General features: G+C 40.6%; 3 protein-coding genes across 5 annotated transcripts; 1 reads left to right on the top strand and 2 right to left on the bottom strand.

Moving 5' to 3' along the window:
* Positions 1–258: 258 nt before the first annotated feature.
* LOC103993427 (probable auxin efflux carrier component 1b) lies at positions 259–3,738 on the bottom strand. Its single transcript, XM_009413495.3, has 6 exons — positions 2,198–3,738; positions 1,466–1,748; positions 1,289–1,374; positions 1,015–1,172; positions 644–720; positions 259–541 (listed from the first exon to the last, which is right to left on the bottom strand). The coding sequence occupies exons 1-6, from the start codon at positions 3,315–3,317 to the stop codon at positions 475–477; spliced, it is 1,791 nt and encodes a 596-aa protein (XP_009411770.2). The 5' UTR covers positions 3,318–3,738; the 3' UTR covers positions 259–474.
* A 6,812-nt stretch (positions 3,739–10,550) lies between these two features.
* Positions 10,551–12,112, top strand: LOC103993426 (probable sugar phosphate/phosphate translocator At5g25400). Its single transcript, XM_009413494.3, has one exon. It carries the CDS (start codon positions 10,938–10,940, stop codon positions 12,003–12,005), a length of 1,068 nt encoding a protein of 355 aa, XP_009411769.2. The 5' UTR covers positions 10,551–10,937; the 3' UTR covers positions 12,006–12,112.
* Positions 12,113–12,477: 365 nt separating this feature from the next.
* LOC135644571 (protein MAIN-LIKE 2-like) lies at positions 12,478–24,807 on the bottom strand. Of its 3 annotated transcripts, none has more exons than XR_010498513.1 (3): positions 22,493–24,807; positions 14,907–17,350; positions 12,478–12,901 (listed from the first exon to the last, which is right to left on the bottom strand). XR_010498513.1 is itself a non-coding variant. In XM_065162260.1 (2 exons), the coding sequence occupies exons 1-2, from the start codon at positions 24,521–24,523 to the stop codon at positions 17,345–17,347; spliced, it is 2,037 nt and encodes a 678-aa protein (XP_065018332.1). In that variant the 5' UTR covers positions 24,524–24,807; the 3' UTR covers positions 14,836–17,344. The 3 variants fall into 3 exon arrangements, 1 of the variants encoding a protein (XP_065018332.1); XR_010498512.1 differs by having other exon boundaries at positions 12,478–12,904; XM_065162260.1 differs by lacking the exon at positions 12,478–12,901 and having other exon boundaries at positions 14,836–17,350.
* Positions 24,808–25,043: the final 236 nt, after the last annotated feature.

The following is a 25,043-nucleotide window of genomic DNA, read 5'->3' on the forward strand; positions in this document are numbered from 1 at the left end:
TCTGACAATATTGAGAAAAAAATAATATTACCATACCAAATATATAGACAAATAATCACAATGTTCTAAGTATAACTGTGATTTATGATATACCTAAGAAAATTTCTCAGGCTCACAATCTCCGAGGCTTATGGTTTCGGTGGAGTAATAGCTATAAGAAATGATTAATAATTTCGATCTGCAAACACGTATCAAATGTACGCTTTCTTAGATGCATTTCTAATATTGCACAGAGAGAACATACCAACATCAAATGCACAGGAAATTTCGATAGATATTTCTTCAGATGCAAAGTCTTTCATCCAATACAGAAAAAACACTGCGTGTTTAGTATCTTAATACTAATTCTAGATAGCAATATAATCTATTCGTCGTGATATAGCTTTCCAGACTAAACTATTTCAGTCAGACTAACAAGAAATCGTAGTTATCCTATCTGCATCTGTGAATGATCCTCACTGAAACTCTTCAGCTTCAAAGTCCCAGTAATATGTAGTATACTAAAGTGATGGGGAGAGCAATTAACATCCCAAAGATAACCCTGCAAGAACAAAAGCTCATATCAGATATCAGTATCACAATGGGGGTTTCTTCACAATGTACTCGACAGCTAAATGTCGCCTTTGAAATAAAACTTGGTTACCCTGTGCTTAGGATATCAGGATGAACATTGTATTCTTTAGCAAACACGAATGGAACGATACCTTGCGGAAGAGCTGCCTGCAATAGTAATAACATGGAAAAAAAACCATATAAATATCCATTGTATATCCACCACTAGCTAAGTAGGTAGCAACTAATGAATACGAAACTTCTCATAAACCAAAGTGTTTCTCCTAATATAGTTTTGGGTCTTTGATTGTGCTTCTCCGTTACTGACTAGTGACCATGCAAATAAAGTTTCTATCTACTTGTAGTAATTATATTTCTGTGTCAATTACCAACATTTATTTGATGTGCCCTATTTGTTCTGTATTGTTGATCATGCAACAGTCAGACGCTAATTCACTAAACCTGTACGATCGCAATATGTAGAAGCACCCCGCGTAGGCCGACTGTGATAGAAGCTGCAGCCATTACAGCAGGGCCAGTGACAAATCTGACAGCCATTGCGAACGCAGCAACAGAATTGCCACAAGCTATAATTCTCGTCTGTAACGCCATAAACAACCCTGTAAATCGGAACAGAACTCTTAACAAAAGTTTGATCATATGACAAATGCTCGAAAACACTAACAGGCATTGCTTTAAGAATGAACAGTTGGGCACGACAGTGAAATTTACTCACCAAGACTAAACATAGCCATCCCAAGTCCTGCATCAGACAGTAACGAGATCGAACGAGCGACGATTGCAGGCATTTCGATTTCCCACCTAAAGAAAGAGCAGTGTGTGTGTGACATAAAGATGATCAAATTTGTACCCATCAGCAAACGAGAGATGATCTAAACGGAATTCATGGTACCTGAACGAGACGAGAGACCAGATGAGACCGAGTAGGCTGGAATAGGTGTTCGGATTTCGGATTAGCTTCCGCCATACCATAATCAATATAAGCCTGGTCATCACGCCTGCAGGAGGCATGGAAGGCTTTCCAACTCCATCTGCCTCAGCTTTCGAGTGGAGTTCGGTGGAGTTTGAACCGAGCTTAGAGAGGCTCAGCCCGTCCCTCTGCAGAGGGTCAGTAGGCTTGTTCCTGAAGCTGAAATCATCCTGGCGGTACCCGTCGTAAGCATCACCAAGGTGAGCTTCAAACATGAGAAAATTGCATGATATCAGTAAGCTATATTTTTCCTTTTGTGAAGTAATAACCAAAGAACAACTATCAAACACACTGCAGATATGGCATCTTCAAAGAACTACTACCAACTACACATGTTTCTGCTGTAACACGAGAAATGTGTACACTAGAGGACTTGACATGGATGCATGACTATCTCCATAACCCAAAGAAAGATCAGCAAAGAAGATGGAAGAAAACCAACTTGGTTTCCACACCAGTTTTAAGAGACAACACTTCATGTTAGCTGAATCCAGGCACAAAAACGACAGTGACGATAAGGTAGACAGCCTCGGACAGCATAGGGTCAAAAAAAGGAGTAAAACATGAACAGTGAACTAACTATCCATCCACATAAGAAACAAAAGGCATGTATGCGAAACAGCAAGTAGGATGAAAGCAACATTTATATCTCACATTTGTGATGGTGATCGTCAAGTGGAGCAACTCCATGCTCGGTCACGAATTCCGCCCCGGCAAACACATGCATCCCACCTTCCGACACCGGGGAAGCGCTCGAACTCCACACAAACATGTGCAGGTCCTTCCCTCCCTCGATCCCGTTCATTGCCTTCTTCTTCGCCCCCACAGGCGAGAATAATCCAGCCACAGGAGGGGTTGGATATGCGCCTGCCACCAAGCCGTTCGCCCTCGGGCCGCCCTCTACGTCGAGCCCCATGCTCCCAAAGTTGGAGTGCCTCGGGCTCACGCACGTAGTGCCGTTGCCACTCCTCGGCATGGAACAGAAATCCGCGTGGTTGAAGCTCGAGCCCCTCGGCGTCGGGTTCCTCGATGACCGCAACGAGTAAATCTCCGCGTTGGACAAGTTGGACGGCCGCGGCGTTATGGAGATGCCACCGGAGTTCAGCCCGTGAGACCTCCGGGAGTAGATATCGGAGCGGGAGCTCGTCGACTTTCGTACCGTGACGTGGAGCTTCCCGTCGTCGCCGACCTCGGCCTCGGTCTGTAGCGGCTCCTTGCCATCCAGAGAGATGATGTCGGAGTCGACCCTGAAGGAGATTATGGAGCCGGCGGAGTCGGGGAACTGCTCCATGATGAGGAGCCTGGCTCCCCTGTACTCGAACAGGAAGAGCATGAGCGTGTACCAGATGATGCATTGGAGCACGACGATCTGGACCATGAGGCTACCGGACTCGGAGCCGTACATGCCCTTCAGCAGAGGAATGCCCATGACGAGGGTGTTGGGGAGGGTGGAAAGCGAGAAGAGGGTGATGGCCCACTCAAGGCAGCCACGGCGGCTGGCCTTGGTCCAAACGGAGAGCACGGTGAGCACGATGAGCTTCTGAAGCGTGTCGGCGGCTATGAAGCGGTAGTTCATGGCATATGGATTGTTGGTGGAGATAAAGTGGAAGGAAAGGAGGGGGACGGCGAAAAGGGCCACGAAGCGGTTGATGCCGGAGCACTGGTCCGGGCTAAAGATGCGCCACCACTTCACGGAGCCGTAGGCCAGGATCATGGCCACGTATAACGGCACCACGGCCGTGAGAACATGGTACAGGTCCGCAGCGGTGATCATTCTCCTCCTCTTCCTCCTCTGCTGCCGGCTGAAGAGTCTCTGTTGTTTTAGAAGAACAGCTCTGAACTGAAGAGGAGTGGGAAAATGAGACTGCTCTTGAAACAGAGGAGCTAAAAGGACCGCTTCTCCTTGCAGAAGGTAGCACAATAAGTACAGCTAACAGATGGAAAGAAGCTAGGCTTTTGACGACGCTGCGAAAGTGTTCGATGAGAAATGATGACAAACAGTGAGATCTGGCGTACTGAGGCGATATGAGCCACGACGGAGAGAACAAGCTGCGGCGCAGAACCTCAGCTTAACAGGAGCAGAATTCAACCCTCCGCACAAGAGATGGGCTCGAAGGGAAAGCTAAAGAACCGAGCCGAGCAGCAGCAGAAGAGAAAAAGTCGGAGACGGATGAAAGAAAGGAGTGAGCTCTCTATGGCGTAGGCGCAGCAGTCGCTAAAGGGAGGCGGTACTTGATGCCGGTCTGCAACTTCGTATAATATTTATGATGGCGTTTAATGGCAGACAAGAAAGACAAGATGTGTTGGCGAACAGTGTTGACGGAGGGCGAGAGAGCATCGGAAGTCGAGTTCATGAGCACCGGCAAGCGCTGCTATTCTTTCCATCAGAAAGAGCTTTTGTCCCTCTCGAGGGGATGATGGAGGAAGGCAGTAGCCAATGCGACCGAGAGAACAACGCAGTTTCCCATAATCCCATAAGAACTCAGTCTTAGTCCTCCTGGATTCGCTCTTTCAGCTCGACGACGTCAGAGATTTGTTCTGTTCACCTTATGGATTTGCGTTTGCAACGAGAGAACTGAGGTGAAACATGGTGGAAACGGCTATACTTATCAAACTTTTAGATGGACCTTAGGGACCCGTCTTATATCCAATGAGACCGCAGGTAATTCCAAGGGTTACGTGTAAATGAGTATGTGAAATATCGTTATGATGATACGGGTATCAAAAAATAAAGGCAAAATCATAAAAAATATTTTTTCTTTTTAAAGAAATGAAATCATCTTTTGGGCAAATTCTTTTAAAAGAAAACCTAGATTTTTTTTCTTTCTATTTTAAAGATATTATCCTTGAGTTTTCTTTAGTTACCTCGTTTCTTATGTCATAGTCGCCTCCGCTTCACAATCATACCTTTGAGAGAAAAGAAAAGATAAGAGAAAGAGGTAATAGAAGATAAAATTTTTCTAACTGCATAATAAAATTTAGTTGATATGTTAAGAAAAATCTTCTCCTCTAAACTTTATAAATAGAGATCATGTTAATAAATTTTTAATTAGCTTTGTGATCACACTTTATTTCATCAGAGGGGATAGAGATGACTATAGAGACGATAGGGTCTCGTGGCAGGACAAAAATAGTAATAATGGTGAAACCACTACGAGTGGGATAGATATGATAACAACGGACAACATAAGATCGAGGACGATGTGACAGACAAGATAAAAGAGGTAATGATGACGATAAGAGACCTCACGGGTCCGTGAGGATGGCAATAAGATAACTACGAATGATGTTGGGTCATTCACGAATGACTCGAAGGTGACAAGACCCTATGACAAACAAAGAAGATGATCGATGGGATCGAGCTAAGGTAATCTCATATTTAAAAAAAAATAAAAGACACTCCATAGAATAAAAACGAAAGAAAAACATTCTATGAGAAAAAAAAATTAAAAAATTAGAATTTTTTTTAAAACAATTGTGCTTCATCTTTAATAAGATATTCTAATTCAGGCTTTATCAATGTAAGAAGTTGATTCAGTCCAACCAATGAGCTAAATATGTGTGAATCAACAATAGAAGCGCAAGAAATACATCTCGCTCGTGTTTGGGGATGACCATCTCGCTTACGGCTAGTTGGATCGTTGATGTAAATTATTTGGTTGCCTTTAGCTTTGCTCGTGGAGTTTGTGAATGCCAAAAGAAATCTTTTGATTTTGCTCTTAATTGTGGTTCAATAAACCAAAGACGCTTATTAAATTTTAGGATTTTGATTAAAATATTAAAACTATAAGTGACAATTGACAAGACTTTTATATACTTTGTATTTTAGACTAACAAAATATGACGACTATATTGGTCAAAATAACAAATAATATTTTAAGATTGAAGATATTTTAAAAATAAATAATATTTTGTTGGAAAATTAAAAAAAATTGATAATTTTATATAAAAGCAAGAAGACTTTGCTGGGAAAAGAATTAGAAAATTTTTAATAAGAAGTATATCTGTTGCTCACACAAGTAAGTTATGTTGATCATAGACGAAAATCTATCAATTTCATGTGTTTCTTTCTAGTCAATCATTTAAAAACAATCTTTAATCTTAATTATCCATAAAAATTAATAAATTAATTTTTATTATTTACTCATGATATTGTCACCTCATCACCAACATTATACCAAACTAAATGCATTGGTAACTCTAATAGAATATCTCACTAGATTGATTCCATCGATACTATGCTAATCATAATAACTCGATGATTATGCATAAAAAAGATCGAATCGAACATCCACTTGTTATAAAAATGAATCATGTATACTACTCGACATACTTGATCTTTGTCAAGCATCCTCTAATATATTAGTTCGCGATAAATTTTGATATTGAACTCAGATTAACTTTAAATCTCAATATATCTCCAAAGGAATAGGGTTGCGAAGGTAATACCACGATGATGAAGGTGATTGACGATGATAAAAGAGACTTATAATATTAAAAATAGGTATCAAATAAAAAAATTAAAAACTTAAGTATTTTAAAAAATAACTATATATATATTAATTATTTAAAAAATCATCCTATAATATGTGCCTTATAGGATGTGGCAGTGCTTTGGATCAACATGATATAACATGAGTGACGTAGTAAAAGATGTTGGACTAAAAATGAATATATAGTTAGTCAAATGCTTAGATAATGCGATATAACATGTGTCAAACCTTTGAGAAAAGGCTGCACGCATGCATTGCTTGTCATGCTTGTCGCCGTTTGAACCCTCCCTGCCGAGGAACTCGTCGAATGCCGAACGAAGCTCTTAGCAACGAAGAACGATGATGATGACGATGGCTTGTGAGCATCGTACGAGGCAGTTGACAAACAGGACTCGAAGAATCACTTTGGGCTATCCATCATGCCACGCATGCCGCTGCACTTCTCATCATCATATTTCGCTGCTCCTCGTTGTCAGGAGAGAGAAAGCATCCGCTTTTAACCTTCTTCGTCGCTTTAATTATTTCGGGATGCAGGCGGTGCCGCTCGCAGAAAGGAAACGTACAGATGTGAGGGAGAGTCGGTAGACGCCATTATTCTTCCTTCTCCAAAAGCTGTTCGAGGAAAGAAAGTGGTGATGAGATTGCATCATTTGCTGCCAAAGTAGAGGGCCCTTTTACATAAGCAAGTGTCATAAATTCTGTTTCTCTTCTCTCAAATCTCACAAGACATCCATCTTCACTATTATTTTAATCCTTATACTTTAAAAAAATATATTGATATATCTATAGTTATAAAAATAAAACAGGTAGATAAATATTTTATTAATAAAAAAATAAAAAAAATAAAAAAATAATTTTAATATTATAGTTGATAGTAGTGGATGACATCGGTGGTGACAGATAACTACACTAGTGGGAATCGCGGATAATTGTTATAGATGAGAAGAGCAACGACGAGAGGTAAGGGTCGCTTTGTATCTGCATCGACGTTGATGTTGTTTCCAAGCAACCCTTTCGCCGGTCTGTATCTACATTGGCGTATATACAATTGTTGAGTAATGAAAGGGTCGTTGTTGTAGATACCGAGTGGTGTCGATTTGCATATGTGTCTGTGTTGATATAGTTGTCGAGCAACATTGCTCAACATATGCATCATTAGTCCTTTCACTACTCGACATCTACATTAGCAATGACGTAAATGTAGAGCGACATCACTCGGTAACTGCGTCGGTATCGACATAGTTATATTTTCTCTACATCTGCATTGGCGTCGATGCAGATGCATAATAGCCCAGCGATGTCACTCTGCATTTGTGTTGACGCTGATGCAGATGCATAACAGTCCTCACCTCTCATTATCGCTTTCCTCATCCGCAATATCTACTCTTAGCTTTCAACGATACCGTCATCCGTCATCACTAACTAAAATATTAAAATTAATTTTTTATTCTTTATTTTTATATTTTCGTTAGTCAAACTGACGATATTATGATAAATGAGCATACATGTTTCACTTTCGTAACTATAAGAAAATCAATATAATTTTTTAAAATATAGAGATTGAAATACTAAATGTAGTTAACTACTTTACGTAATATGTGTGTGCACGCACACACATCAATATAATCTTTTAAAATATAAGGATATCAACGAGTACATTTAGTGGAACATGAAAATAAGTAGAAATTTTACTATAAGTTTTATAGACTTCTACCTAAGCTAAGATTGATCGAGTCAATGAAAGATGCTTCCAAGGGTTGTAGTGCGATTCAACAATATAGAGTGATGGAGAATTTTAGCACGGAACGACTTTACTTAGCTTATTTCATATATATCACTTCTATTTACGTATATAAAGGATGCCGAATTATAAGCTTTGTTCGGAGCACCTAACCTGATTAAGATGTTAGAGACAATGACCGCCACTAAGAAAGCTTTGGACTTCCATTGGCAAAGGCTGAGTTACACTTAAAGTGATCGTAATAACTTAAATTTAAAGATCATGTCGATTCTTAGAACTTAAATTTGAACATCATGTCGATTCTTAGAAGTTCAATAAGCATGAGTTAAAGTGATTAGGATTAATATATATTAATTTAAACACTAATTCAACCTATAGGTTAACTTTGGACTAAATCCGATATCCAATTATTTTAATTTATGATTAATATATACTAATTCAGATACCAATTCGACATATGTTTGAATACAAATTTAGTGCCTAAAAAAAATAAATATAGTCTTACGATAATTATCACAAGTGCTTCTAATATTTGACTTGGAGACAACCAAATAGTCCATATATGATTTATACATGAAATAATTCTGTTTCAAAAACACTAGCGAAGTAATAAATGACTCGATTGATTCATACATTGGTGCTCATTCATTTGTGTGTGACTGCTAAGTATATACAGTAGGCAACATATTAAAATGTCCTATACACTACATGGGCAGTTTCACATCCCAAATGTGATCAAGCTGGGGTAGAGTTGCATTAATTGTCTCTCCTTTATAACAGCTGCATTTCCTTGTTCCAAAAGGACATCTGACAACATTTTACAGTGTTATAAAAGGACTCATTGAGGTCATTGTACTAACAAAAAAAATTGCAACAAAACATTAGATCTGTTTAGTGAGAGAAAGCATATTAAGTTGAAAATTAGGGACACTAATATATACTCATTCATATTAATCACTTAATTTTTTCTCTGTGTTAATCTATTTTTTCTTTTTTTTGTTGATAACTCAATAACTCATGATCAACACTTTGACTTCTAAAACAGATAGATATCAATTTTTAATGGATGGAACCTAAAATGAGCCCATAAATTTTGGATTTAGTACACTTGTCACTTACAACTAGATGAGCCATAAATTTATAATTATATCTTTGATTTTTTTCATATATAATTTAATCCCTATGATTCTCTATTATATTATAAAAAGGTCACTTCTTTTTACTTAAGTTTTGGAAGGACTTTGTGAGACATGCACACCACATAATTTTATAGGTCTTAGGTGAGTAAATTTGATGCTATAGTCGGTTCTACCATCGATATTCTTAAGAGAGAAATAGATTCTAGTTATCCACAGGTCAAATAATCAAAAATTGCTTTAACAAATAAAGAGTCTGATTGTAATTAAAATAAAGATACCTGATTTAACCAACTTTTATATCATCTTCTTATCTAATAGCAAAATTAAATTTAATATTTCTATAAATAAGCCTATATCAAAAGTGATTATTAGATGGACAAATTCTCAAAAAAATCCTCTAAATTTGAGAAATTCTCACAAAGCACGTCAACTTTGAAAAAATTTTACAAGTACCCATAGCCACATGAAAAGATCGTTTTACCCTTATCCTTGTCGGATCCATCATCGCCTCCTCCTCTTTGTGTTGCCTCTATCATTGCCCTTGCACCCTTGTCGGACCCAAGAGCATCATGGGTGTAGGCATGAGTGCCCACACTAGCTTTAACTGCTCTCATCGGACCATGGGGGTGTCGTGCACACGGAGTGGAACGAATGACAGGACCAGCCCACATGCAGAGGTGTAGGTGAGATTAGCCTACGCATAAAGGGGGGTGACCAATGGGCTAGTTCGTGCATCGAGGCATGGGTTACTAGCGGAATCATCCATTGCGTAAAGGCACAGCTGACAAGGGGACGAGAGGGGGTGATCGATAGGGTTAGTTCGAGTATAAAGACATAGATAGTCAAGAGAGGATGATCGATAGGACGGAGAGGGATGATTGACGCGATGAAGAACAAAGGTCGAAAAGGGTAGGATAGTTATTTTTTAAAAAGATATTTTAAGATGTTCTCTCAGAAATTTTTAAATTTTAAGTTTTTTTTTAATTCATCCTTATGTGATGATAAATGATCTCAATTCTGCAACATAATAACGGGGTTGTAAAAGTCATGTCCAGTGTTCTCGCAAAAAAATAATTGTCCAACAGTGGATGTGTATTACAACGGAAACAGGATATTGCAAGTAACATTAATCATAATAATCACCGTACGCCGTCGCACCTGCAAATAACTACGAAGTGCCGTCCACCCTGTCGTTCGTAGACGGATGTCACCGAGGGGCATTTGATTCGTGTCACTCGGCGTAGTAATGGTCGGTGCTCGGCGTCCACAGAGCACCTCCCGCTTCACGTGAGGCTCTCCCGGAATCGAGACCATCTCAAGGCCTCAACCATTACTACGTTTTGTGCCCTCTTGGATGCCTCTCAGATGCTTTCCCTGTTATATGGGATTAAATGTAATATATCAAAGAATTGACTAACAACATGGATGCCAATTGGATCCGTGTCTAGCTGTTAGGTACCCGTCACACTCTCCACACTGCGTCTCACGGACGATGCCACGACTAACATAGGAAGTGGTCCACCATCCCAAGCATTGACCTCTGAAGCCACTGGCTTCCGAAGATATGGGTCCCACCTGCTACGGAAATTTAGGTGGGAAGAAGGGAAGACACCACAATCACGTGCGTCGGCTACGCTTAGGGGTATCCGCTCCGCCACCGAGATCTCGAGGTTTCTGGGATCGATCCGGCGAATTATATACGCCTCATATTATCTAATCTGCAGAGTCCCAGTCGTGTTTCCCGTCTCCTACGACTCGGAATAGTGTGGTCTTCCTCTTCTCTCAACTGCGCTCTCTCAGATCCACCAATCTCCACCCCCCCCTCTCCCCCCAGCCCCCAACCCCTCTTTTCCCATCTTTCTTCTAAACCCACGCCCAATCTCCTACATTCTCAGGCGAATCCCTCCATTTCACCTCTTCCTACTGATCTGATCCCCATCTCCTACCAGAGAAGGAAGGAGGAAGAATAGTAATCAGATATATAGTTGTAGATCGGACATAGAGGAGGAGGAGGAGGAGAGATGGGACGAGAAGGGAGCGGCGGCGGAGTAGAGGGGGGAGGAGGAGACGGCGGGGTGGTGCGGAAGGTGCTGCTTTCGTACGCATATGTGGCGATCTGGATCTTCCTCAGCTTCACGGTGATCGTGTACAACAAGTACATCCTCGACCCCAAGATGTACAACTGGCCCTTCCCAATCAGCCTCACCATGGTTCACATGGCCTTCTGCTCCTCCCTCGCCGTCCTCCTCGTCCGCGTGCTCCGCCTGGTCGACCCGCCGTCCTCGCCGCCCATGACTCGCGACCTCTATGTCGCCTCCGTCGTCCCCATCGGCGCGCTCTACTCCCTCTCCCTCTGGTTCTCCAACTCCGCCTACATCTACCTCTCCGTCTCCTTCATCCAGATGCTCAAGGCTCTCATGCCCGTCGCCGTCTACTCCATCGGTGTCCTCCTCAAAAAGGAGTCGTTTAAGACCTCCTCCATGCTCAACATGCTCTCCATCTCCTTGGGCGTCGCCGTCGCCGCTTACGGCGAGGCCCGCTTCGTCGCCTGGGGGGTCGCCCTCCAACTCGGCGCCGTCGCCTTCGAGGCCACCCGCCTCGTCCTCATCCAGATCCTCCTCACCTCCAAGGGCATCTCCCTCAACCCCATCACCTCCCTTTACTACGTCGCCCCCTGCTGCTTTGCCTTCCTCCTCGTCCCCTGGTTCGTCGTCGAGCTGCCCCTCCTCCGTAACAGGTCCTCCTTCCGCCCGGACCTCCTCGTCTTCATCACCAACTCCTTCTGCGCCTTCGCTCTCAACCTCGCCGTCTTCCTCCTCGTCGGAAAGACCTCCGCCCTCACCATGAACGTCGCCGGCGTCGTCAAGGACTGGCTCCTCATCGCCTTCTCCTGGTCCGTCATCCGCGACACCGTCACCCCCATCAACCTCTTCGGCTACGGGATCGCCTTCCTCGGCGTCGCCTACTACAATCATGTCAAGCTGCAGGCTCTCAAGGCCAAGGAGGCGGAGAAAAAGGCTCAGCAAGCTGATGAGGAGGCCGGGAAACTTCTACAGGAGATGAAAGGTGATCGGCAGAACGACTCTTGACGCGTGATCTGTATCCATCAGACCCGATCTACTTACCTATTTTATCATGCAATCAGGTTGATTTCACAGATATTAGGGCAAAAATATAATAAGAAGTGTTTTTTTCCTGCCTGGTTATTGACATTTCATCAACGGAAATGGACGCAGAGGATCGATTTATGATGTGGAGAAGGTTATTCTTATGAGATTGTCTTTATATTTATTTGGAAGTAACCAAAGAAAAAATAGCAGATCAAAAGAGAGCACAGAGAGAACGAACCCCTAAGAATCCTCGTTATGCTTACAGTAACAACATTTAGGAACAAAAAATTAATCCTGCATCCTTAAACATCTCATTAATACATGTCTTTGATATGACATGATGATTATGATCTAATAACTTCAATCAAGCCTTAGCGCATACAAATACTAGGAAACATGTGTTCTTGGCATGAACTTAAGAAGGATAAATCAAACATACAGCCAAGTGAACATACAACTCAAGTATATATTGCTTCTTTATGCAAATCATCCATATCCAAGATCTCAATCAAAACTCAAAGATGCAATATATAGTTGAACATCCAAAGAAAAGTGTTTTGTGTTCTGGACCTGCCACATTTTGATATAATACCAAGAAGGAAGCAGAACTTGCAGAGGACAATTCCAATCACATCCCTAAAACTGAAAGATATTGTGAAAGGTCAGATGCTAAATTTTATCCGCACTCTGATACGATGCAGAAACCCACATGAACAATGAGACAAACTCAAGTTTCATGGAAGAAACACAATTGGTTGTAGTTGTACCATTGTTAGGGTCATACACTTCACCAAGATACTGATGCATGTTTGGGCGGATCCATCATCAGAGAGTAAAACACAAAAGATCCTGCCACCAGTAGCATTGCCAGAAAGCTGCTGCAAATCAAATCTACCATGAATTACATCAAGATTTTCTGAATTGTTATCAGATATTACAGAATTTGGTCGAGAACATGCAATGTTACCAGGTATTACAGAATTTGGTGGAGAACATGAGGAAAGATGTCAACATACCGATTTTGGATGGAAAATATGAATAAAAAATAAGGTTTTTTTTTAAAATCTGAAATGTTATCAGATATTACAGAATTTGACGGAGAACATGAGAAAAGATGGCAACATATCTATTTCAGATGAAAAATATGAAGCTTTCAAATCCATTTTTCGGTAAACAACGTTAACGATAAAAAATCGCCTACAAGCAATCGAATCATGCAACCAAGTTTAAATTGGTAAAATTTTATGAAAACAAGAGGCTATCTACAAAATCATGAGAAAAGTGATCCCATCAGAATGTAGTTTGCTTATAACTGGACATGCATGCAAAGAAAATATTTAATCAAAAGCTGCAACTCACAATCATAGGTGCAGTATTTTAGATATTTTAGATCTATTGCATGGATTTAATCAAAAAATATTATAATAAGATACAAAAAGAACATGATATAATCAAAGGCAATTGAAAACACATAATCTAACCCCAACTGGCACCTGAGATAGAAAATATTAAGACTGAAAAATATTATATTATCAAATTAAAGCACATTAAGAAGCAAGAGGGCATTTTGATGTTAATGTGCAGCAAAGCAAATCAACAATCAATTAAAACATGAATCTAATTATAATAGGAGAGATCGACTACTATATAAAAAACAAATTATTTATATAAAACTCATCAGGTTGAATTTTTTTGGGTCACCTTAGCTTTGAAGGGGATGAAGATACAAATGATGCAACCAAAAATTTATATTATAGTAAATTTGATGTAATATTCATAAATTATCAATATAAAATAATTCTTGAGCAATTGGATAATATTTTTGGGTCACGAGACTAAATATAGGTAAAAGAAAACATTATACCCGGCATGATCTTTCCGAGCATCATAAAATCAACAGAATGTGTTGATTGAACATGGGCAATTGGTGTGACACTTGAGCCTGCTCGTAGACTCACCCAAGTGATATAAAGCCTAACAAGGTTTGGGGCTAGCCAAACTCCTATACTTGTAGGCAGTCAATTACCAGGGGATGATGTCTTTAGGCTGCTAAAGGGATCTTCTCATGTCCATAGATGAAGATAAAAAATTTGTGTCCTTTTAAGGTGATAGGAAAGATCTAAATGCATCAATCAAAAAGGTTCTGTTAGGTCTAGCATAAATCTAATAACCATATTTGACAGCAAGATTAATCTATGCGAGACAAATTATATATTGATTGTAACATACTTAAATTCAGGTACTCTCCATCTTGTTCAAATTCAAGGAAGTTGAGGCAAAGTAAGTCCAAACTGGTGTGACCCTGTTCTTCTAGGCTATAGATGGGGATAGTAATTCTACTCCTAATTAAACAGAATTAGCAAAGAATCTACAAATTCAACAACTAACAAGCAAACATCAGCTTGCTTTACAATCATGTTAAAGTTTAACAATCACAAATCTACCTCAGTAGTCAGAAACTTCATTATGCTGGATCTACAAAATAACTAAGGTACCAAAGAAGCAACACCATGTGTTTTTCTATCAATATTGGTATCTTTGAAAAAAAAAATTTACTGATATGAAAATGAACAAGTCAGAACAACCAAAGAAGAAAAATCTGCAGTTCATAGAGAAGACTGATGTCAAGCAAATTAGCTTGTGGAAGTCATTGAAGACATTACTGAAAAGACACTAAGAAAAAGAGCATGATACTGTTTTCCTACAAGAGTAAATGAAATTCTTGTCATTAAAGAACATAATCTTGTACTTAAATGAGGTATTTGGCATGCGGATGCACATTCAGAAATCTCAATGAACCATATGTAAGTAAGCAACAGATGACTGCAGTGATTCTGTTGATTTAACATCTTCCAAAATTCCTTGGCACTATCGACTTACATGTGTAGCTAACATCAAGTATCCATAATGTCAGCGACAAAAGACTTCCTCTTGCGATAAGCTGATCGTTCACTCGAATAATTTTTCTTCCTTGCCAAATACCCCAAGTACAGTCATGTCTCCTATGCAACTTATCCTCGTGATCACAAGGAAGAATACCATTCCCCAATTCTTCTGACTGTTCTTTCTGGTGCGTGATAACCGCACATCAAGATATGTAAATTTCAGATGAAACATCTTAAAATGCCTCCATGCTGCCCTTTGGCATTTTTCTAATGCACCCTACCATTGTATACATCCATTAACTCAGGAGCCACCTCACGGTACCTTCGCACATACTTCTCCAAGAACGTTCGGACACTGCATGTGAACATCCCAATCACCAAGCTAGTCCTCTTTCTCTCACTACCATCCGTGACCAGTCCTTTGGCTTCCATCATGCGGAACACACTGAACCTTGGCAAGAGCCTATTCTCCAGGCTGTACATCAGCAACCTTGGCTCTCGGCTCAAGTTGGACCCCTTCAACTTGACCTCCTCCATCAAGAATTGCACCATCTTCCGCATCTTTGGTTCCGACACCAGCACAAACAGCGGGGCCCCTCTGGAAGGCAATCCGGAACTCATCTTCTGACCACCCGAGCCTCCGAAAGACCTTTAGCTTGACCTCCCATGTCGACCGCCACATACCATTCATGACACTGATGGCGTAGACAAACATGGACGTATCAGGGCGAAGGCCTAGAGCTTCAACCATGCAGACAGTTTCGGCAAAGCGAGCAGCCGGCAGGGCAATGGAACGCGGATGGGCGCAGAGGAGCTTGGCGATGCTGCCGGAGGGGACGCCACGGGAAAGGAGGAAGCTGATATTGGGGGTGGCGGTATCAGCGAGTCTGCAGGTGACGAGACCGGGGGCGGCTAGGAGAAGGGCGTCGGGTGAGTCGAGGAAGCAGCGTATGAAGGAAAGAGGGGCTCGATCTGGCGCGTAAGGTTGCGGAAGAGGAGGCTAGGGCTGCTGGCGACGAGATCAGGGAGGTGAGTGGGCGGGAGGAAGGAGGAGAGGAAGCGGAGCTTGGGAACGAGGGTGCGATTTGGCCGGGAGAGTAGAATAGCGGGGTAATAGGCGACGACGCGGCCAATTTGAGAGGAGGAGAGGCCGTAGGATCAGAAGAGAGGGAGGACGGTCAGGTGCAACTCGGTGGAAGGCTCGGTGATGAGCAGGGAACGAGCGGCAGCGACAGCGACGGACAGGGGGAGGTTGCAGTGGTCGATGAGGAAGTTCACAGCGAAGGGGTCAGGAGAAGAAGAGGAAATGGCCGCGGTGGAGTAGCAGGAGGGCGGCCGTCGTTGTTTGGTGAACGGGGAGGGAAGCAGGCCGAAGAGGTAGATGCGCCCCTTGAGCAACGAAGCCGACGCCATTTGGGTTCCGAGATCGAGGGTGGTTGGAGCAGCGTAGTAGGGGGAATGGGAACAACACTTCGTTGTCAAGTGAAACGACAGACTCGGTTTGGGACTGAACGCGTCCGAACCCGCACGTCTTCAATCTTGACCGGTCTAACCGGACTCGAGTTCAGATTTTTCCTAGCCCAGTCAAAATTACGGTGAATTACGTCATTGACATTTAAACAACTTGGACGTAACCATAACCAAACCTTTTCTTCCAAGGCAGAAGGGAAAATGGGCAACGAGAAGCATTACTGATAACCTGCAGCAGCCTAGATCAACTGAAAACAAATATCGAAGGGTATGAAGCTTGATAGAGAACATGCTAGTATTAGCGTCGACTTGCCGCTTGGCCTGCCAACTCACTACCGCTTGAACGCTGACGTGGGCAGAGAAACATCTTTATCCTCTTTCACAGAGGCAAAAGGCAGGGTAGCAATCTTCTGCCCCTTCCTCGACCGACTGGCACAGTCGACCGTCAACGCTGTCAAGCGACACCTCTGTAATTCTCCTTCGCTGACGACACATCACAGTGAATCATACAATTTGACTGTCTGCATGAATGAGCCCCATGAGAGTGTACGAGCCCATACAATTTGACTGTCTGCATGAATGAGCCCCATGAGAGTGTACGAGCCCATCCCTGTCAGCCATTGATTACCTTTCACCGATTGCCCAAGTATAAAAGCTGATCCCCAAGATCTAAAGAGGAGACCAAACTCAAAACTTCTACTATTCACACTCCCACTCATACTAACTTTACAATTAGAGGAGTCGGTCCGAAACTCTCCCTTGATGCTGACCACTTGTGCAGGATCCCCGACGAAGCTAAAGCACATCTCGACTCATCTCCAGAATCCCAAAGAGGCCAGGACCACCTCAGCTCGACTCTGAACTCACCTCGGGAGTCCAACCAGCACCTCGGGATCGTCTTAGCCTGACTTTTCCGAGTTCCGATCATCTCACACTATCATCACATCAGCCATCAAAACATGCTTACGCCTTCGGAACAGAATCAAGCCGTCACGATTGATGGCACCAAGGAAACAACAAAGCTTAAGAAAACAACAAAGGTTGTGAAGAATATCAAGAAAGAAATTAATATATGAGACTAGATCAACATTGGCTGTAAAGGATATTAGCACAGAATATTATAACTCATCTATGCTGCAACATATTTACATGAATGGAAGAATCAATGATCTGATGCATTATCATAAAAAAGAGCTACTTGTCAGCTTAGAATAATCTGATGCTAACAATTCCAACAGTAGCTTTGAGAAGGAGCAGCTTAATATAAGAGATGTCAGTGAAACACTGGAAAGAGGAGTTGAACCATTAATGAACACTTCAAATCATCTATAGAAAAGCAAGCTTGAATGACCTCAAAAGCAATTCAGAATTGAGCACAAAGATGATGCATAAACTTATTTGGATGATGCTTTATCCTCACTGTAATATACTATTTCAGAGAAGATCAATCTACAATTATTTCTAGAAGACTTTAGAGACCCTTTGCTATCTCCCGTTACAATCCTCCCAACTCCAGGAAGCATTCAACTGCAAGATGAATCTGCTAAGTAAAAATTTCTTGATAAAAAAAAACAAAATCAGGCATTGAATCATCTCAGTTTTATGACCATCATATTATAACTCTTTTGGTTTTATCATTAATGAATTTAAACTACAATTTTAAGAAATACTGTCAACTTTCAACCAAACATATCACCTGCCTTTCTTAAATCAGTAACTAATATTCATATCATTCAGGTGGGGATATCTAAAACCTCATGGATATGTCAAAATTTCTGCTAGTCTCCTTATACTCTGCCTCAATGATATATAATAAACTACTTGCTGATTATGGCACCAAATACACCCTTGAAAACCTCTTTTCTAGTGTTCTTGGTTTTTAGTTGTTCCCAAACATCCAGCATTTAGTCAGCCACTTCTCATAAATTGAGCTATCAAGAAACAAACGTTTTATTTGATCAGTTGAACATTCTCCTAAGTCCCATATGCTACGACACTGATCAGAACCTATGTAACTCGGGATAAAAGAGGACACTAAAATATGTTATCAGATGCATATCCATTTATTATATTAATTGTAAATGAAACATGGCGATTCAAACAGTAAGACTAATAATACCCATGTGGTCTTAAGTTGCAAGTCTCTAATAATTGATATATCAACCAGCTATGTCATATGACTATGCATATCCCATAGTGTAATAAATATTCAAGCACCAAAGCAGTTGCTAACAAGTACTCTCCATACCACTCATCATCGGAAAGCCATCTAACTGTTCAACATGTTAGTTGGTTCATTTTAGCTGTTTCTAAACATCCAACAGCTATGAAAAGCCTATCATTCTTATAATGAATAAGAAAATAGAAGGCTTTATCAACATAACATGAATCAGGACCTACATAGTCAACAGTAAACAGAAACACAGTTAACGACAGCAATTTACAAGCAATAAGGTGCTTTATTGAAAATTGAAGCATAGTCCTAATCAGGCATATATTAATTTTATTAACATTAAGCAAAACAGAGACTGTACCATTGATCAGTATACAGCACCATACAAACAACATGAGAACTTGGATTATACAAAGACAATTAGTCCTATATTGCAACTATTACTACCCATGTCTTAGGTTTGCTAGTTTTTAAAGGTTGAGATATCAAACAATCAGAATTGGAAGCAAGCTTCTCCTATCTGTAATAATTGTACAGGATGAAAGATTTATAGATCACCAACTTTCATTTCATTAGTTAAATCTTAAGAAGCATAATACAGTCTTAAAGCAAGAACCATGAAACTCTATTTCAGTTAATTACCGCTTGGTTTTTGCATCTCTAACAGTGATCTATTTATCAAGTGATTATCAATTTTCACTGATATAATTATAATCCATGTCCATAGAATCATGGGAAATAAGAAAGAACATCAACATAAAGCATTCTCTCTTTCTCCCCCGAGCTCTATTTTCTTGTTGGAAAACTCACTTTCTTGTTTACTCCAAGAAACAGGTATAAAAAAGGTAAACCCATCGACCATCACATTGCTACTCTCTTGTTTTGTACGTTGGCCTCTGGCTAATGTGGTCAGATATCAATGTCTCCTTGGTGCTTTTACTTGGCTTTTACATAATCCGACATATCCTTCACTATCAACAAGGTTAGTTGATTAATATCCTACAGGAAAACACTGGTTATCAGTACGCCAAATTGAACCCATGCTCCCTATTTTCATCTCTCCTCCATTTCCTAAATTTCATATATATTACAGACTGCACCAGATATTTGCATGCTTGTCATTCCACCTACTGCTATTATATGGATCTTGGACAATCTCTCATTTCTTAGTGTTTGAAAATGCAACACATCGATGATCATCAATTGAGCCTGACAAAAGCTGTCTGAAATGTATGTCAAAGAGTGCATGTACCATACAGACTCGTGCCTGACAAAAGTTTTCATTTGTTTCTTCATCCTCCGGTATATTCTATCCAGATTTTTCAATGCTTAAAAAGCATTGAGGTTAGTTTATATTGTATGATCTAGGTTAACTGCATACATCATTTAGTCACCAAATCATCCAATAAAATACAAAGTTCTAGTTGAAATTTATGTAAATGATAATACAAGACAAACCATAATGCCATTTGGTTTATGCTATTGAAAAAAATGATGTAAAACCAAACCGAACCACTGAGGACACTGTAAGAAACAATCATCTTAAGATTAGACATACAAAGAAAAAGGAATAATAGAACTGCCTGCATGCTGTCACATCAGTTGGTACATAATGTATAAATGGCTGTTATGGTTTTCTCACTCATAATAGAACTCTTATCTAGGAGTCCGTAAATAACAAATTTTAAACAGGCTGCCTGTGACTCCCACAGATTTAGTCACAAACTTGAATCATGCAATTAGCCAAATGCTTGCTCAATACTAAGAGTTGACACGATGGGGTTCATTCTCCTTATTTTTTGTTAATGTAAGAATCAAATTACAAAAGCTTTAATAATAAATTGAACCTGTTACTTTTACTGTCTAGAGATATTTTCAATATTATATTATGTGGAATATAAATCTGTTACGATTTGACCTTAAAGATTAAATTGCAAAAAAAAATGCTTGTGTGATGCAGACATGAATTGTCATGCTCAAGAATCAGAATGAATGAGACTCAGAAGTGATTTGATTGAAGAATATCTAAAACAAACCAATTCACAAACTGTGAATGACATTTTCTTTTAAATTAAGAAAAAAGTTGTACTTTAAGGGGGTGTATAAACTAAGGTAATTTACTAGTTGATATAATAAACCATGCTGCTGCACTCAATGTCAAGGCATGTCAGTCTCAAAATGTGTTCAAAGCTTATCGACCAACATGTTATAATACACTACTGAAATCAGTTCAAAAGAAGCATAAATCTGTCACTAAATTCCTGTAGCAATTACTAAAATATAGGATAGCCATCTCGTATCGAGCATATTATACTTTGAGTGAAAAAGATATCCAACAAAAAAGATCAGAGAACAGAGAGAGGAAAGAGAGAGAGATCAGTGTGCCAGTTGCCTATCATGATGTGGCAACTAGGATGGAAGGGAACCATATTGCTATCCTTGGGTTAGATGCATTATGGGGCTAATAAGCCTATCCTTGCCGGTTATGGGGTTCAGAAGACTAGTCAAAGGCAAAATCTTCATATGCAAAGTCATCACCTCGTCGGCCATAACTTTGGCCCATGATATCTTCAATCATGAAGTAGATATTCTTTAACTTGTTTTGATATTAAATTCATAGGATAGACACCTTCACTGGACTCTTTTTCTTAAAAATATATATATTCAAAGGGAAATTAAAGAGGAAAGCAAAAAAAGAGAGAAGAAAGAGATTAGGGAATGAAAAAGATTATTCTCTGAAATATTCCTGATTTTAGAAATATTTATTGGCCACCAACGCCCAGACTATAAATAGGAGTCTTTCCAAGTATAGTTCTTAAATTAAAAACACTGGGCAAATTTCATCTCAGACATCTTACTATCTTTGGCATTCAATATCTCTTAAGCCCAGAACTTCAGAAAGCTACAACGGTTGAATTTTTGCAGATAATTTCAAGAGCCAAGACTTCGCTATGGAAAGTAGTCTTTCATAGTTCAAGATCACTCTTATACATGATAGTCTCCACACCCTCTGATGTGTATGTCTGAAGAGTCATAAAGTTTACCACAGAAGACCCACATTTTCTGATGTATGTTAAAGAAAATTATTGAAATTCCCAATTCTTTTCACATTAAAGTATAGTTTCCTCTGCATGTTTAGTTCTGTTCATCATCGCTTATTTAAAATAAAATTTTGTATTTCAAGAAGACTTGAGAAGTAATGTCTACTCTAACTCATGTATTTGTTCACTTTTACAAATAGAAGAAAGCAGTCCACTTGATTACTATGACCTAATCAAAACATAAAGAATTATTTTAAAAGCAATGAAGCATAAGATATGGTCAGCATACTGATGCTAACTAGGGTTCCTTACAATCTGATAACTAACAGTTCCACTTTTAAGATTTTCTTTTGCAAAGATAAAAAATTGCCATCCAGTAATCATATGATTCTTCTCTTTCTATGGTTCTTTAAATTTTTATTATGAAGAAACACACATATAAGAGTAGGCAAACCATGTCTATGTGTCCTAAGTCACAAACCACAGCAATTCGGTGGGTGTTCATCAGCAATAGTGTGTGGGCTACTAACCCAAGACAGAACATTTCTAGTGCACATCATCACATGTCGGCAAGATTCTTCTATACATATATGTACATTTAGACTATTAAATTTTCTCATGTATGTTACAGCTTGTTATGATAAATAGATCACCTTAAGGTGGATGCAGGATTGCCTTATATGCACACATTAGAATAAAAAAAATTCTCAATGCAAGCAAACTTTCAAGCTTTACGTATTTGGATATGCTCAGTGATGAAATGGGCTGCAAGTCAAGTAGTGTTAGCAGAACTAACCAATATTAAGTTTAAAATATTGCACCGGTAAGATTGGTATATACAAACATGATACAATGTGAACAAAATTTAGTAGAGCATGCATTTGGTTATGATTGCACCTCAGCAACAGATTCTAAGTCCATTACTCTGGCCTCAATCGCAGTAATTTCTTCCTTTAGAACTTTAATCTGCATTTCAAGTTCTGATTCCTCTGCTTTCATCATAATGCGTTTCTCCAATGCTTGTTCCAATTTCAGTTTTGCCTCTTGTGAAGTAATATTCATTCCAGGTTGCCTAAGGACTACATAGTCATAAGCAGATCCCCAACCATTTCTTTGATCAAAATCTTCCATCATTACCTTGTACTCATTCTCCAATGAAGTACTTATAGTAGCTTCACATATTTCTGATTTGATAGATTGAGAAGCCACCGGATCGTGTGTTTCTTTCCCTACACAATTGTTAGAAGGTTTCAGGCCCATATGTTCCTTTTGCTTCATGGAACAAATATGCTGCTTTTCTGTCTCAGCAGCACTCAGTTGAAAGTTCTGTGATTCTACACTGTCATCATCACCAGAAACAGAATTGTTTCCAGAAAGAAGATGATCAGAAATCATGGCATCATAGAACTCTTGCAATTTTCTCTTCTTTATGCTTGTCAAAGTTTGGATTCTCTTCATGTTTTTTTCTGCCACTACCTTGCTCTGCCACTTGATATTTTCCAAGGAACCTTGTGTTTGTGTATCATTTTCCACTAACTTACTATAATAAGGCATGCATTGTTTCCACCAAATCGAGTACTGCTGTGTGATATCAGACTTAAAAGGTGGTGCCGGGACGTAAAATGCAATATTTTTCGAAGTAATATCATAAGTCTCCCATGCAGCTTCCCACATTGCATTCGAACGAGGAACATGGCAGGGCAAGTCCTGATCAAATCCAAACTGCATTGCCACACGGTGAGGCAAATACTGTTCGATACAGTCTACTCCTACAAGCTCAGCAGCCCTCAAGCACTGTGCAAATGATCGCAACTCTTCATCCTTGGATGCATCACCACAAATCCACACACCAATATCCTTATAGAAAGAGGGCCTGCTCCAATTCTCCAACCTAGCCATATACGGGTGCCACTGAAATTCAGATGACTCCAAAGCCGAACCAACAAAGGAGAGGTCCAATTTTCTACCCACATCATGCCACCGTGCCGCTCTTGGCTCACCATTAGCAATCAAATTTTGCTTCTCTGGCCTCAAAGTCAAGAAATGCTCCCACACCCAAAGCTGTAGCAAATTGAAAGGTGCCCATACAACCAAAGGTTCAGTTTTTTTACTATCATCAGCAACAAGGTAATCCTTGATGGCCGACATGTCACGGTACAAGCTAGCCAGGACCGCAGATGCAAGGGCAATCCTCATTCCTCGTCCCAAACGAACAGCAATAGGAAGCAAGTGCTGCTTCACGGTCTTAACAGGGGGGCCAGGAAAAACGAACCGCGACAACCACAAAGCCAAGAATGCAATGTGCTCCAATTCATCGCCCTCACGCTCCATGTAATGTTTCATCCACGCACTTTGATCTGCTTTCTTGCTGGTGCTTCGGTTAAACGTCCGATGCTCCTTCACCATCTTCTGTTCGATCTCCACAAGCTCCCCGGTCAAAGAACCCCTGACAGGCTCACCGAGCACCGGAAATCCACCTAGAACCATCGTGTCTTCTAATGTAACAGTGGCCTCCCCCCAAGGGAAGAGAAACGTGTTGGTCTCTCCGCACCAAACCCCAGCCAGCCCCAAAACGGACGCGTAGTCTTTCTTGATCTTGTAAGTAGACACGCCAATGGCATCCAAGATGCCGGACTTGTTCCAAAGATCCCCATAGATGGGCCGAAGCTTATCGACCCACTCCCCCCACTTGCGCAAAGGGCTGCCCCATCCTCTGAACAGCACCTTGGACTCCCGGGGATGAACGGGGGAGGCATTTACATGCATCATCGGAGCGAAGGGATACCGGGGGAGCTCTTCGACGGGGACGGGATTGGCATCAAGAAACCAAGCGACTCTCTTGATCGGAATCAGGGGATCGGACGAGGAGACCATCTCCGCCTCTCTTTCTACCACCAAGAAGATCTCTTCCTCCTGCTGTTCATCCATCGAACGACAACAAGCGGATCTGAAGGGAAGAAGAAGAGATCTAAAGGGATTGCGAAGTGGGGGGTGGAGAGGGTTTTAGGGAGATGAGGGGGTGGGTTTTAGTGGAGCCGAAGAGTTCTGCTGGTGACCAACTTTGGTCGTTGGGAGGGTTGCGGAGATCGCCACTTGCCGTGCGGAGGCGTTTCGATCTTCGCTGTCACGGTTGTCGTGATAAGGAGATACATAATCTTTGCACCTCACTGTGCTTTGCGCCTTTCGAGATCTCCACAACAAATCTACTTTATAAGGACGATAAGGCGTCAATGATTCTTTTGAGATCATTTACTGCAATCCGTCGTCAGTGGGATCGTCGAAGAGGGCCGCAGCAAAGCCTCTCCGGCCTCGGCCTCGGCCCAGTCACAGGCCCATTATAATGACGACGATCGTCACCATTTGGAATTTGCATTCGCTATTCTCCTCCTTTTTAAAGCAGAATTTGGATAAGCTCTAAAAAGGAAGAAGAAAAAGCCAATAATAAAAA

The sequence above is a fragment of the Musa acuminata genome, chromosome BXJ3-8, assembly GCF_036884655.1.
Source record: "Musa acuminata AAA Group cultivar baxijiao chromosome BXJ3-8, Cavendish_Baxijiao_AAA, whole genome shotgun sequence".
NCBI lineage: Eukaryota > Viridiplantae > Streptophyta > Magnoliopsida > Zingiberales > Musaceae > Musa > Musa acuminata.